Genomic DNA, 15,181 nt, shown 5'->3' on the forward strand with positions numbered 1-15,181 from the left:
TTCTCGCCCGGAAAAGGGTGGAGTGCCATCTCCGGGTTGGGGAGGAGATCTTGCCCCAAGTGGAGGAGTTCAAGTACCTCGGAGTCTTGTTCACGAGTGAGGGAAGAGTGGATCGTGAGATCGACAGGTGGATCGGTGCGGCGTCTTCAGTAATGCGGACGCTGTATCGATCCGTTGTGGTGAAGAAGGAGCTGAGCCGGAAGGCAAAGCTCTCAATTTACCGGTCGATCTACGTTCCCATCCTCACCTATGGTCATGAGCTTTGGGTTATGACCGAAAGGACAAGATCACGGGTACAAGCGGCCGAAATGAGTTTCCTCCGCCGAGTGGCGGGGCTCTCCCTTAGAGATAGGGTGAGAAGCTCTGTCATTCGGGGGGAGCTCAAAGTAAAGCCGCTGCTCCTCCACATCGAGAGGAGCCAGATGAGGTGGTTCGGGCATCTGGTCAGGATGCCACCCGAACGCCTCCCTAGGAAGGTGTTTCGAGCACGTCCGACCGGTAGGAGGCCACGGGGAAGACCCAGGACACGTTGGGAAGACTATGTCTCCCGGCTGGCCTGGGAACGCCTCGGGATCCCCCGGGAGGAGCTGGACGAAGTGGCTGGGGAGAGGGAAGTCTGGGCTTCCCTGCTTAAGCTGCTGCCCCCGCGACCCGACCTCGGATAAGCGGAAGAAGATGGATGGATGGATGGCACTAGTTGAAAGTGTATCGTGTGTTTTTTTTCTATGTTGATTTAATAAAAAAAAAACATTCACATGTTGCACAATGAGATGTAAACATGGGATTATGTGTACATTCCTGTAACTTTCTGTTTGTAAAATATATCTTTTTTTAGTATTTCTTTAATATAACAACATACTTTTATGTTTACGGTTCGGTGTATACGCATATGAAACTGGTGGGGTTCGGTACCTCCAACAAGGTTAAGAACCACTGGCTTAAAAAGACAGCGTTGTTTTCCTTCATAACTGAAAATATGACACTATAACGCAGGACTTTCGTCAGTACTACCATACTCCAGTCCGGTTAGTGGCGCTAGTGCGTCTGTCATGCCGCCTGTGGGGCTGTAAAAGTGAAAAGGAGGCAGAAGCAGGTATGGCTTGTTGGATGTTGTTCCGTCAATGAGCGGAGTGTCCGGGCAGGTACAGGAAAGATGGCAGCCGCGGCAGTGGCCGAGTTCCAGAGAGCACAGTCCCTACTTGGATCGGACCGAGACGCCTCCATCGATATTCTACATTCAATTGGTAAATATGTCCCGCCATGAGCGTTAATAAATGTGATATTTAGTTATTGGTCAGTTAGCTTAGTTGAGTTAGCATGGCTGGTGTCCATGCTTGTACACAGTGAGTCAGCAGCAGGCTGCTAGCCGGCTAGCATCATACCGGCAAATATGATACTTGAAACAAATATGATAGGATAGGGTAGGTTAATTGGCCCATTTATCTCAGTCAGTGTCGATATTAATGACTTTTTCTTAATTGTGGCAAGTGTTCACAGAAAGTGTGTGCGGGTCGATACAAACGTCAGTGGTTCGATACCAATGACAGTATCGGATCAATTCCATCCATCCATTTTCTACTGCTTGTCCCTGTTGGGGTGGCGGGGTTGTGCTGAAGCAATTCCGTCGTGATGGTATCTTTGTTTATGTCCACAAATATGCGAAAAACTAAACTAAGCATTAAAACGCAAATAGATGGAGTAGACGTTGGTATATAAAAGTCTATAAAATCCGCTACACCTCCCTAATACCGAAGTACATGTCAAACTACTTCCTTAACATAACCACAACACCAGGGGGAGCTCCACTAACCACGTTAAACCCAGATTCCGATCTAACAAAGGTCTTAAAGGCCTACTGAAACCCACTACTACCGACCACGCAGTCTGATAGTTTATATATCAATGATGAAATCTTAACATTGCAGCACATGCCAATAGCTTACTAAAGTGCAATTTTAAATTTCGCGCGAAATATCCTGCTGAAAACGTCTCGGTATGATGACGTCTGCGCGTGACGTCACGGATTGTAGAGGACATTTTCGGGACAGCATGGTGGCCAGCTATTAAGTCGTCTGTTTTCATCGCAAAATTCCACAGTATTCTGGACATCTGTGTTGGTGAATCTTTTGCAATTTGTTCAATGAACAATGGAGATAGCATAGAAGAAAGCTGTAGGTGGGAAGCGGTGTATTGCGGGCGGCTGCAGCAACACAAACACAGCCGGTGTTTCATTGTTTACATTCCCGGAAGATGACAGTCAAGCTTTACCATTGGCCTGTGGAGAACTGGGACAACAGAGATTCTTACCAGGAGGACTTTGAGTTGGATACGCAGACACGGTACCGTGAGTACGCATGCAGCTGCGGCTTCCAAACATTTGATCGCTTGCCCGTACGTGCGTGCCGCTATGTGCATGTCACGTACGTAACTTTGGGGACTTTGGGGACTTTGGGGAAATATATGTGCTGTATGAACTTTGGGGAGGTGAACGGTACTTTGGGCTGTGGGATTGAGTGTGTTGTGCAGGTGTTTGAGTTGTATTGGCGAGTTATATGGACGGGAGGGGGGAGGTGTTTGTTATGCGGGATTAATTTGTGGCATATTAAATATAAGCCTGGTTGTGTTGTGGCTAATAGAGTATATATATGTCTTGTGTTTATTTACTGCTTTAGTCATTCCCAGCTGAATATCAGGTCCCACCCGCCTCTCACAGCATCTTCCCTATCTGAATCGCTCCCACTGCCCTCTAGTCCTTCACTCTCACTTTCCTCATCCACGAATCTTTCATCCTCGCTCAATTTAATGGGGAAATCGTCGCTTTCTCGGTCCGAATCGCTCTCGCTGTTGGTGGCCATGATTGTAAACAATGTGCGGATGTGAGGAGCTCCACAACCTGTGACGTCACGCTACTCGTTTCCTACTTCCGGTACAGGCAAGGCTTTTTTATCAGCGACCAAAAGTTGCAAATTTTATCGTCGATGTTCTCTACTAATTCCTTTCAGCAAAAATATGGCAATATCGCGAAATGATCAAGTATGACACATAGAATGGACCTGCTATCCCCGTTTGAATAAGAAAATCGCATTTCAGTAGGCCTTTAACTCATTCTCCTTCTATGCCACATCAATATGGAATGCACTCCTATCAGGTGTAAAAGAAAGTGTATCTCTATCCTCCTTCAAAACCTCACTAAAACAACACCTCCAGGCAACTTTGAACAATTTCCCTTGTGGATCATTAAAGTTTGTGTAAGTCTAACTTTAACCCTTGACTAACACCCTCCCCTCTCCACATCCCACCTCCCCGGATTGTAAACAACCAAATGTAAATAATCAAATGTATATACTTGTTCTTATGCTTTCTGAACTCACTATGTTCTCTGCTCGCTGTACATATCCTACCAAGTCAGACCTACACTGTTTCAATGTCCATTTCTCTGATGATGCGATTGTTGATGACTGAAGTGCTGATATCAACCAAACCCTCCACATCCCACCCCCGGATTGTAAATAATTCAATGTATATACTCTGATGATTAACTTGTGTGATGACTGTATTATGCTGATAGTATATATTTGTACCATGAATTGATTTACGTGGACCCCGACTTAAACAAGTTGAAAAACTTATTGGGGTGTTACCATTTAGTGGTCAATTGTACGGAATATGTACTGAACTGTGCAATCTACTAATAACAGTTTCAATCAATCAATCAATAGCACAGGGGTCGGCAACCCAAAATGTTGAAAGAGCCATATTGGACCAAAAATACAAGAAAAAAATCTGTCTGGAGCCGCAAAAAATTAAAAGCCTTATATAAGTGTTATAATGAAGACAACACATGATGTATGTGTCTATATTAGTCTACTATCAAAGGCTGACGCAAATCTTCGTTGACAGAAATGTTGTATTTTAATTTTTATTCTACAGATTTTTGCAACATTGGAAATCATTAGTAAAATGGAGGCTTCTCACAGGATAGACTTAGACTTAGACAAACTTTAATGATCCACAAGGGAAATTGTTCCACACAGTAGCTCAGTTACAATGATGGAAAGTGTAAGGATGGAAAGGACAATGCAGGTATAAATAGACTAAATATAGCGATATAAAATATAACATATATACAAATATATACATAATATGTGTACAGTATATTATATATACAGATATATTATATTCTATTATGTCTATAACATATATACAATATATAACAATTACCATGTACAATATTACACTATATGTGACAGCAGCAGCATAAAATAGAGAGTAGATCCAGCAGAAAATAGAAAATAGACATAAAAAACAAAGAAGTAGCTGACATAGAAGGTGTCAGGTAATAGGCCGATATCATCTATTGCTGTATGGCGAGTGATTATACAGCTGGATGGAGTGCGGAATGAAGGAGTTCTTGAATCGCACAGTGCGGGAAGGAAGCTGAAGGAGCCTGTTGGAGTATGAACTCCGCTGTCCCTCAATTGTCTGGTGGACTGGGTGGGCAGGATTTTCCATGATGGCCAGCAGTTTGTCCAGTGTCCTCCTGTCCCTCACTGACACAAACGCCTCCAACTGCGTGCCAATAGTTTGGCCGGCTTTCCGGATCAGTTTATCAATCCGGTTTGAGTCCCTTTTGCTGGTGCTGCTCCCCCAACAAACCACTGCAAAGTACAGGGCACTGGCCACAACAGACTGATAAAATATCTCCAACAGCTTGCTGCACACATTAGGAGGATGAGATAACTCCTGGAAGTGACTGGTTCAGAATGGCCAAAAGGTATAGACGTGTGTGTCAATTTAAAGGAAACGGCAGGCTGTCTTCTTCTAATGGATTTATTGCAATCTTTGCAAGCTGGGTAACGTTTGCTGTGGTCTGGAACAACATGGCACACAAACATGATGATGCAATATGTACATACAACGAGCATAAACAGCATGTTAGCATTGATTAGCTTGCAGTCGTGGACTGACCAAATATGCCTGATAAGCACTCCAGCAAATCCATAAAATCAACAAAGCTCACCTTTTGTGCATTCACGCACAGTATAAAACGTTTGGTGGACAAAATGAGACAAAGAAGGAGTGGCATAAAACACGTCTTTCTGTGGCAGCGTCGGAGAAATAAACAAACTACAATGAGTTCAAGGATCGCTGAAAGTAGTAGGACAAAACGGTGCTTGCCAAATACTCTCATCAGGGAAGCATGTATAACATAAAAAGTGGGATTTCTAACAACTAGGAAGGTTTGTGTCATGTGTCATTCCCTACAGAAAATACATTAAAACAAAAAATATATTTTTTTCTTCATCTTTTTCCATTTTCACACATCTCTTAAAGAGGTCCAGTGAGCCACTAGGGCGGCGCTAAAGCGCCGCAGGTTGCTGACTCCCGGTATAGTACAAGAAACCACAGTCATTTAGGATTTTATAATAGATAATAAATGAGCTGGAAACTACATATCAATACAACATAAAATGGCAATGAATATTCAATATTTAATGAGGACAAATGCATTTTGGAACAAAAGTCACTCCATACCCTGTCACTTCATACCCCTTGTGTCCTGGGCGTGACGTTAAAGTGCATCCGACAGTGGAGGCTCCTCTATGGGATCTTGGGGCACTAGGAGGTTAACCCCTTTACTACTGTTACACCAGGTGGCCCTTGGCAAAGGCCTAGTACCTGACTGCCCCCTAGCCAGGGATACGGTGAAGACCTCAACGGCGGAGCAGGTGGAAGACGGTAGATTTAAGAACTACCACAACGGCTCCGATGGCGGGAGAAGGCTGCAGCAGAAAAGGGTCCCCAGTCGTCTTGGACTCCATGCCACTGGACCCTGACCCGATTCTGTCAAGGATCGTGTGGTGACTGTCTGTGCACCAGTCTCCCCACGTAAAACAAAGTCACGCACAGGCATCCTTCATAAAGGGATACACCCCTACCAGGAGGATCGTCATACTTGTTCGAGTGACCGCCGATGACCTTGTAATGCTTCCATACACCAGTTACCGTGTAGAGAAAAGCTATTCAATGAGATAAAAAAATAAATACAAAACAGCTGAGATAGGGTCCAGAACCCCCCGCGACCCCGAAAGGGACAAGCGGTAGAAAATGGATGGATGGATGGATGTTTTGGGGGCGACTATTCCAGAAAGCTAAGGATTATACTTTTTCCTTTACTATTAGTCTTATTTTGTATATTCTTGAAAATCAGTGGACATCTGATGTTTGGTCTATTTATCTTGTCAGACTTAGGAATTTTCTGGGGGAAAAAACTGGCAGCTCAGTCTCCGGAATTTCACAGTAAAAATAAACCGTTGCCGTTTTTATATTTACAGTAATTTGCTGTAAAAAAATTACCATAGATTTTACTGTTAAAAAAATGGCAACTTAGCCGCCAGAATTTTACAGTAAAAAGAAACTGTTGCCGTTTGTAAATTTACAGTAATTTGCTGGAAAAAAAACTGGCAACTTAGCCGCCAGAATTGTACAGTAAAAAGAAACTGTTGCCGTTTTTAAAATTACAGTAATTTGCTGGAAAAAATTATCATTGATTTTATGGTAAAAAAGGAAAAAAAAATGTCAACTTGGCTTGCAAAATTTTACAGTAAAAAGAAACTGTTGCCGTTTTAAATTTAAAGTAATTTGCTGTAAAAAAAAATTACCATAGATTTTACTGTTAAAAAAAATAGCAACTTAACCGCCAGAATTTTACAGTAAAAAGAAACTGTTGCCGTTTTTAAATTTACAATAATTTGCTGTAAAAAAAACTTCCATAGATTTTACTGTAAAAAAAACTGGCAACTTAGCCGCCAGAATTTTACAGTAAAAAGAAACTGTTGCTGTTTGTAAATTTACAGTAATTTGCTGTAAAAAAAAAAAGGCAACTTAGCCGCCAGAATTTTACAGTAAAAAGAAACTGTTGCCGTTTTTAAATTTACTCTAATTTGCTGAAAAAAATTACCATTGATTTTATGGTTAAAAAAAACCCAAAACTGGCAACTTGGCTGCCAAAATTTTACAGTAAAAAGAAACTGTTGCCGTTTTAAATTTACAGTAATTTGCTGTAAAAAAAATGGCAATTTAGTCGCCCAAATTTTCCAGTAAAAAGAAACTGTTGCCATTTTTAAATTGACACTAATTTGCTGTAAAAAAAATTACCATAGATTTTACTGTAAAAAAATGGCAACTTAGCCGCCAGATTTTTACAGTAAAAAGAAACTGTTGCTGTTTGTAAATTTACTGTAATTTGCTGTAAGAAATTACCATAGACTTTACGGTAAAAAAAACCTGGCAATTTAGCCGCCAGAATTTTACAGTAAAAAGAAACTGTTGCCGTTTTTAAATTTACAGTAATTTGCTGTAAAAAATTACCATAGATTTTACTGTAAAAAAAAAACTGGCAACTTAGTCACCAGAATTCTACAATAAAATGTACAGTGGTTTTTACACTGACTAATAATAATAATAAAATATACTGTACCGCCAATTTTTTACGGTAAAATTGTAGCAACTGAGCTACTAGTTTTTTTCCTGTTAAAATCTACAGCCGTCATTTTTTACAGCGCATGTCGCTCGCACTCTGACGTTATTTTTTTTTATTGGTGAAATTTTTACTGGGGCACGTGCCCCAGTGAAATCTGTCTGGCGACGCGGCTGCTGCAGAGATATGATGGAAAGAATTGATCAAAGACTCACTAACAGTACTAAAGAAGATATCAGTTAGGACAATCCATAGTTCAATCCATTGTTCAAGAATCATAAAATACTAAAATGCAAAGAGTTTTGAGCATTTCCAAACTACTACAATATTGTACAAAACAAATAATAGTCTGTGACTTTATCAAAGTGTGGTTATCAATCAAGATTTTTTGATAATTTTATTTTAAAATGGTAATGCTAACCGTGTGGAGTTTTACAGCGGTTATCATTAGGACCATTTATCTTACCTTAGTCCAAAGTAATTTTGATGTAACTTTCTTTTTCAATGTCATTGAATTCATTTCAATATGACCATGTTTGTGTGTGCTGCAGTGAAACGGGACATCCAGGCTAGCGATGAGGAGGCCCTGCGTGTTAAAGAGCAAAGCATCCTGGAGCTGGGTGGACTGCTGGCCAAGACAGGACAAGCTACAGGTAAGCACAACTGTAGTTACAAAAGAAATGTGTTGTTTGATTAGATCATTGTGTTGTGTGATCATTTACTCATGTTCATAATTCATACAATGGGAAACCTTCTGACTGGAAGGTTGGAAGTTCCGCTCTCGAAATAGATAGCCTTGTTATCCCTTGTTAACCTTGTTATATTGCCGGTACCAAATCTTCAGGCTTTAATGTTGTTTCTCAAATCAAAATATTGATATTTTTGATAAGTTATTTAAATAATGTCTCCATGTAAAGTGATTGGTGGGAGAACTATCTATCTATATATATATACACACCGTATTTTCCGCACTATAAGCCGCTCCGGGTTATTAGCCGCACCTTCAATGAATGGCATATTTCAAAACTTTGTCCACCTATAAGCCGCCCCGGACTATAAGCCGCGCCTACGCTGCGCTAAAGGGAATGTCAAAAAAACAGTCAGATAGGTCAGTCAAACTTTAATAATATATTAAAAACTAGCGATCTAACAACTCTGTCCCAAAATGTACGCAAATGTGCAATCACAAACATAGTAAAATTCAAAATAGTGCAGAGCAATAGCAACATAATGTTGCTCGAACGTTAATGTCACAACACACAAAATAAACATAGCGCTCACTTTCTGAAGTTATTCTTCATTCGTAAATCCTTTGAATTCTTCGTCTTCGGTGTCCGAATTGAAAAGTTGGGCAAATGTGGGATCCAAAATGGCCGGTTCCGTCTCGTCGAAGTCATCGGATTCAGTGTCACTGTTGTCCAGCAGTTCTGTGAATCCTGCCTTCCGGAAAGCTCGGACCACAGTTGTGACCGAAATATCTGCCCAGGCATTTACGATCCACTGGCAGATGTTGGCGTATGTCGTCCGGCGCTGTCTGCCTGTCTTAGTGAAGGTGTGTTCGCCTTCTGTCATCCATTGTTCCCACGCCGTTCGCAGTCGTGATTTGAATGCCCTGTTGACACCAATATCCAGCGGCTGGAGGTCTTTTGTCAATCCACCCGGAATGACGGCGAGTGTTGAATTAAGCGCGTAAGCGTGTCTCTTAATGTGATGTTATGAGCTAGCAAATATAACAACTACACTACCCAGCATGCAACGATAGTGACGAGCATGCGCGGTAGCCCTGAGAAGCGTTGTTGTGTGCTGGCAGTTAGAATGTGGTTATGAGCACGCTGTGAGTAAACGTTGAGAACTCAGTTAACACGCCTCGTCTGCATTATTTATAATTAGACAGACAACACACTTAATAGGAGCCATTTTGGGGTCTTTACATAAACACACAAATGGAAATGAAACGTCACATATCCCAGCAAGCACCGCGCGCTTCTTCGTCATCCACTGTTCCCACGCAGTTAGCAGTCTAGCTTCGAATGCCCTGTTGACACCAATATCTAGCGGCTGGAGGTCTTTTGTCAATCCACCCGGAATGACGGCGAGTATTGAATTAAGCGCGTAAGCGTGTCTCTTAATGTGATGTTATGAGCTAGCAAATATAACAACTACACTACCCAGCATGCAACGATAGTGACGAGCATGCGCGGTAGCCCTGAGAAGCGTTGTTGTATGCTGGCAGTTAGAATGTGGTTATGAGCACGCTGTGAGTAAACGTTGAGAACTCAGTTAACACGCCTCGTCTGCATTATTTATAATTAAACAGACAACACACTTAATAGGAGCCATTTTGGGGTCTTTACATAAACACACAAATGGAAATGAAACGTCACATATCCCAGCATGCACCGCGCGCTTCTTCTACGGGGAAAAAAGATGGTGGCTGTTTACCGTAGTTGCGAGACCTAAACTTTATGAAAATTAATATTAATATTAACCCATATATAAGGCGCACCGGATTATAAGGCGCACTGTCAGCTTTTGAGAAAATTTGTGGTTTTTAGGTGCGCCTTATAGTGCGGAAAATACGGTATATATATATATATATATATATATATATATATATATATATATATATATATATATATATATATATATATATATATATATACAAACCCCGTTTCCATATGAGTTGGAAAATTGTGTTAGATATAAATATAAACGGAATACAATGATTTGCAAATCATTTTCAACCCATATTCAGTTGAATATGCTACAAAGACAACATATTTGATGTCCAAACTGATAAAAACAATTTTTTTTGCAAATAATCATTAACTTTGGAATTTGATGCCAGCAACACGTGACAAAGAAGTTGGGAAAGGTGGCAATAAATACTGATAAAGTTGAGGAATGCTCATCAAACACTTATTTGGAACATCCCACAGGTGAACAGGCAAATTGGGAACAGGTGGGTGCCATGATTGGGTATAAAAGTAGATTCCATGAAATGCTCAGTCATTCACAAACAAGGATGGGGCGAGGGTCACCACTTTGTCAACAAATGCATGAGCAAATTGTTGAACAGTTTAAGAAAAACCTTTCTCAACCAGTTATTGCAAGGAATTTTGGGATTTCATCATCTACGGTCCGTAATATCATCAAAGGGTTCAGAGAATCTGGAGAAATCACTGCACGTAAGCAGCTAAGCCCGTGACCTTCGATCCCTCAGGCTGTACTGCATCAACAAGTGACATCAGTGTGTAAAGGATATCACCACATGGGCTCAGGAACACTTCAGAAACCCACTGTCAGTAACTACAGTTGGTCGCTACATCTGTAAGTGCAAGTTAAAACTCTCCTATGCAAGGCGAAAGCCGTTTATCAACAACACCCAGAAACGCCGTCGGCTTCGCTGGGCCTGAGCTCATCAAAGATGGACTGATACAAAGTGGAAAAGTGTTCTGTGGTCTGACGAGTCCACATTTCAAATTGTTTTTGGAAACTGTGGACGTCGTGTCCTCCGGACCAAATAGGAAAAGAACCATCCAGATTGTTATAGGCGAAAAGTTGAAAAGCCAGCATCTGTGATGGTATGGGGGTGTATTGGTGCCCAAGACATGGGTAACTTACACATCTGTGAAGGCGCCATTAATGCTGAAAGGTACATACAGGTTTTTGAGCAACATATGTTGCCATCCAAGCAACGTTACCATGGACGCCCCTGCTTATTTCAGCAAGACAATGCCAAGCCATGTGTTACATCAACGTGGCTTCATAGTAAAAGAGTGCGGGTACTAGACTGGCCTGCCTGTAGTCCAGACCTGTCTCCCATTGAAAATGTGTGGCGCATTATGAAGCCTAAAATACCACAACGGGGACCCCCGGACTGTTGAACAACTTAAGCTGTACGTCAAACAAGAATGGCAAATAATTCCACCTGAGAAGCTTAAAAAATGTGTCTCGTCAGTTCCCAAACGTTTACTGAGTGTTGTTAAAACGAAAGGCCATGTAACACAGTGGTGAACATGCCTTTTCCCAACTACTTTAGCATGTGTTGCAGCCATGAAATTCTAAGTTAATTATTATTTGCAAAAAAAAAGAAAAGTTTATGAGTTTGAACATCAAATATCTTGTCTTTGTAGTGCATTCAATTGAATATGGGTTGAAAATTATTTGCAAATCATTGTATTCCGTTTATATTTACATCTAACACAATTTCCCAACTCATATGGAAACGGGGTTTGTATATGTACACATACGTGTGTGTATGGATATGAAAATGTGTATATATGAGTGTGTATGCAGTATATGTATCTGTATGTATTTATTATGTGTGTGTGCGTGTATATATGTGTGATTTTATATCTTTTGAAGATAATTCCCCAAGAGCAGCGATATTTGAAATATACTACTTTTTAAATTTTACCAGACACATTAAGTATATTTACACAAACTATCGTTATTGGATCGGTATCGCCGATACAAGCCTGAATTTGACTCCGGATCGGAAAGAAACTCAGTGGTATCGAGCATAACTAATGTTTTTAAATGAGTCACTATGTTTTTGCAAATATTCCTTTTAAATATTGGAAAGTGGATGCATGGAAGAAGATATTTTTTTTAATCATCTTTCTTTAGCAAGTTTCACCTCAACCTAAAGCTTCTTGTAGCCATTAACAAGCTTCGAGCATAAATCTGTCACGATATTTGATCACTCTTCTTGGCAAAATTGATAACGTTCATTTTAATTAATTGAAGTAGCCTTTAAACGTGGTCCACAAATCAGCCTGTAATGTGATTGCTCGTCTCCAGTTACATCACACAACAACTTAACAAAAGCTTTTTTAAGAAAAGCAACCTTTAAACCTCTTATTTTACCTGTACTATTGACAGTTCATCATTTTCATTCTGCCTTCAGAGCTTGGTGGTCTCTTGAAGTATGTGCGACCATTCCTCAACTCCATCTCTAAGGCCAAAGCCGCCCGACTGGTCCGCTCCTTGCTCGACCTGTTCCTGGACATGGATGCTGCCACAGGTCAGGAAGTAGAGCTCTGCTTGGAGTGCATAGAATGGGCCAAGGCTGAGAAGAGAACATTCCTCCGACAAGCTCTTGAGGTGAGAACAACTCAAATAAAGAGAGAGAAAGTAGGATTGAGCTGTTAGTCGATCCATCAAACATTTGAAACAACTTTTAAAACCTTTATCATTGATGTTGAAATATATTTTTAATGCGATGGAAGACCCTCTTGCTAACTGACCGTGTTGTCTAATTTGCATATTTGGCTTTAATGCATATTCATGTAATAGTAATTGACACTCTAGGATAGGGCTGGGCGATATGGCCTATTTTTAATATCTCGATATTTTTAGGCCATATCTCGATACACGATATATATCTCGATATTTTGCCTTAGCCTTGAATGAACACTTGATGCATATAATCACAGCAGTATGATGATTCTATGTGTCTACATTAGGGATGTCCCGATCCAGGTTTTTGCACTTCCGATCCGATACCGATATTGTTTTTGCATTTCCGATCCGATACCGATACTGACCGATACCGATACTGGCCTATCCGAGCATGTATTAAAGTTTAAAGTTATTTAGCCTACTTAGTTGTCAGAATCATGTTGAAAAGGGTTTTAGTACTCTTGATAACAACTAGCCAGCTGAATTAGGTGAGTTTGAATAATACACAATGGTTGGTAACAAGAAACTGACCTGTTTATTCAAGGATAAACACAAAATAGACAAAATTATACATGACAAACAGAAGTGGCATCATTGAACTAGGGCTGGGCGATATGGCCTTTTTTTTAATATTGAGATATTTTAAGGCCATATTGCGATACACAATATATATCTCGATATTTTGCCTTAGCCTTGAATGAACACTTGATGCATATAATCACAGCAGTATGATGATTCTGTGTGGTTTGATTGATTGATTGAGACTTTTATTAGTACCGTATTTTCCGCACTATAAGGCGCACCGGATTATTAGCCGCACCTTCAATGAATTACATATTTCATAACTTTGTCCACCAATAAGCCGCCCCGGATTATAAGCCGCGCCTACGCTGCGCTAAAGGGAATGTCAAAAAAACAGTCAGATAGTTCAGTCAAACTTTAATAATATATTGAAAACCAGCGTTCTAACAACTCTGTCCCAAAATGTACGCAAATGTGCAATCACAAACATAGTAAAATTCAAAATGGTGTAGAGCAATAACAACATAATGTTGCTCGAACGTTAATGTCACAACACACAAAATAAACATAGCGCTCACCTTCTGAAGTTATTCTTCATTCGTAAATCCTTCGAATTCTTCGTCTTCGGTGTCCGAATTGAAAAGTTGCGCAAGCGTGGTATCCAAAATGGCCGGTTCCGTCTCGTCGAAGTCATCGGAGTCAGTGTCGCTGTTGTTCTGTGAATCCTGCCTTCCGGAAAGCTCGGACCACAGTTGTGACCGAAATATCTGCCCAGGCATTTACGATCCACTGGCAAATGTTGGCGTATGTCGTCCGGCGCTGTCTGCCCGTCTTAGTGAAGGTGTGTTCGCCTTCGGAGCTGTGTGAAAAAAGCCACCCGGCCTCTTCGCGTAAACTTCCCTTAACCACTCGCTCATCTTTTCTTCATCCATCCATCCCTTCGAGTTAGCTTTTATGATGACGCCGGCTGGAAAGGTCTCTTTTGGCAAGGTCTTCCTTTTGAATATCACCATGGGTGGAAGTTAGCATGGCAAGCTAGAACCACAGTGAAGGATGACTTCTCATTCCCTGTGGTGCGAATATTCACCGTACGTGCTCCCGTTCCACAGTGCGGTTCACAGGAATATCAGTTGCTGTGAAATACGGTAGTAATCCGTGTGCGGATGGAGAGATTGCGTCTTTTTATGAACCGGATCCTTTTCGCTTAGTAGGAGCCATTTTGTGGTCTTTACAGATGTAAACAGGAAATGAAACGTACGGTGATATCCGCGCGTTTTTTCTTCTTCTTCCGGGGGCGGGCGGTAGCTTACAGTAGAAGAAGAAGCGCTTCCTGTTCTATGGGGGCGGGTGCTTACCTTGGCGGTTACTTGCGTAGAAGAAGAAGCGCTTCCTGTTCTACCGGGAAAAAAGATGGCGGCTGTTTACCGAAGTTGCGAGATCGAAACTTTATGAAAATGAATCGTAATAAAGCGCACCGGGTTATAAGGCGCACTGTTAGCTTTTGAGAAAATTTGTGGTTTTTAGGTGCGCCTTATAGTGCGGAAAATACGGTAGGTTGCACAGTGAAGTACATATTCCGTACAATTGACCACTAAATGGTAACACCAGAATAAGTTTTTCAACTTGTTTAAGTCGGGGTCCATGATACAGATATATACTATCAGATACATACTATCATCATAATACAGTCATCACACAAGATAGTCACATTGAATTATTTACATTATTTATAATCCAGGTTGTGGAGGGGGGCGCCGGATGTAAGTGTCAAAAAGACAGCCAAAAGAGTTTGATATGAGAATAAATCTAAAGTTAAAATATAGGGTAGAAATGCACCCATTTGCAGGAAATGTAGTCTTGATTTTCAAAATTTTCTTTCAAGGCTTGCATGTCTACATTAAAACATTCTTCTTCATACTGCATTAATATATGCTACTTTTAAACTTTCATGCAGAGAAGGAAATCACAACTAAAAAAATCACTAATTTTTTT

At 40.8% G+C, this 15,181-nt stretch overlaps 1 protein-coding gene across 3 annotated transcripts in view; it reads left to right on the top strand.

Moving 5' to 3' along the window:
• Positions 1-765: 765 nt before the first annotated feature.
• The window catches only part of LOC133615266 (26S proteasome non-ATPase regulatory subunit 11-like), a 51,776-nt gene continuing 37,360 nt past the window's right edge, over positions 766-15,181 (top strand). Inside the window, exons 1-3 of one of the 3 annotated variants that reach the window (XM_061973740.2) lie at positions 766-1,244; positions 8,032-8,133; positions 12,393-12,589. In XM_061973740.2, coding sequence (XP_061829724.1) covers positions 1,154-1,244; positions 8,032-8,133; positions 12,393-12,589 — 390 coding nt within the window. In that variant the 5' untranslated portion in view covers positions 766-1,153. The remainder of the gene's footprint in view (positions 1,245-8,031; positions 8,134-12,392; positions 12,590-15,181) is intronic. The other 2 variants (XM_061973739.2, XM_061973738.2) reach the window with 2 other exon arrangements.

This window comes from Nerophis lumbriciformis, linkage group LG22, assembly GCF_033978685.3.
Source record: "Nerophis lumbriciformis linkage group LG22, RoL_Nlum_v2.1, whole genome shotgun sequence".
NCBI lineage: Eukaryota > Metazoa > Chordata > Actinopteri > Syngnathiformes > Syngnathidae > Nerophis > Nerophis lumbriciformis.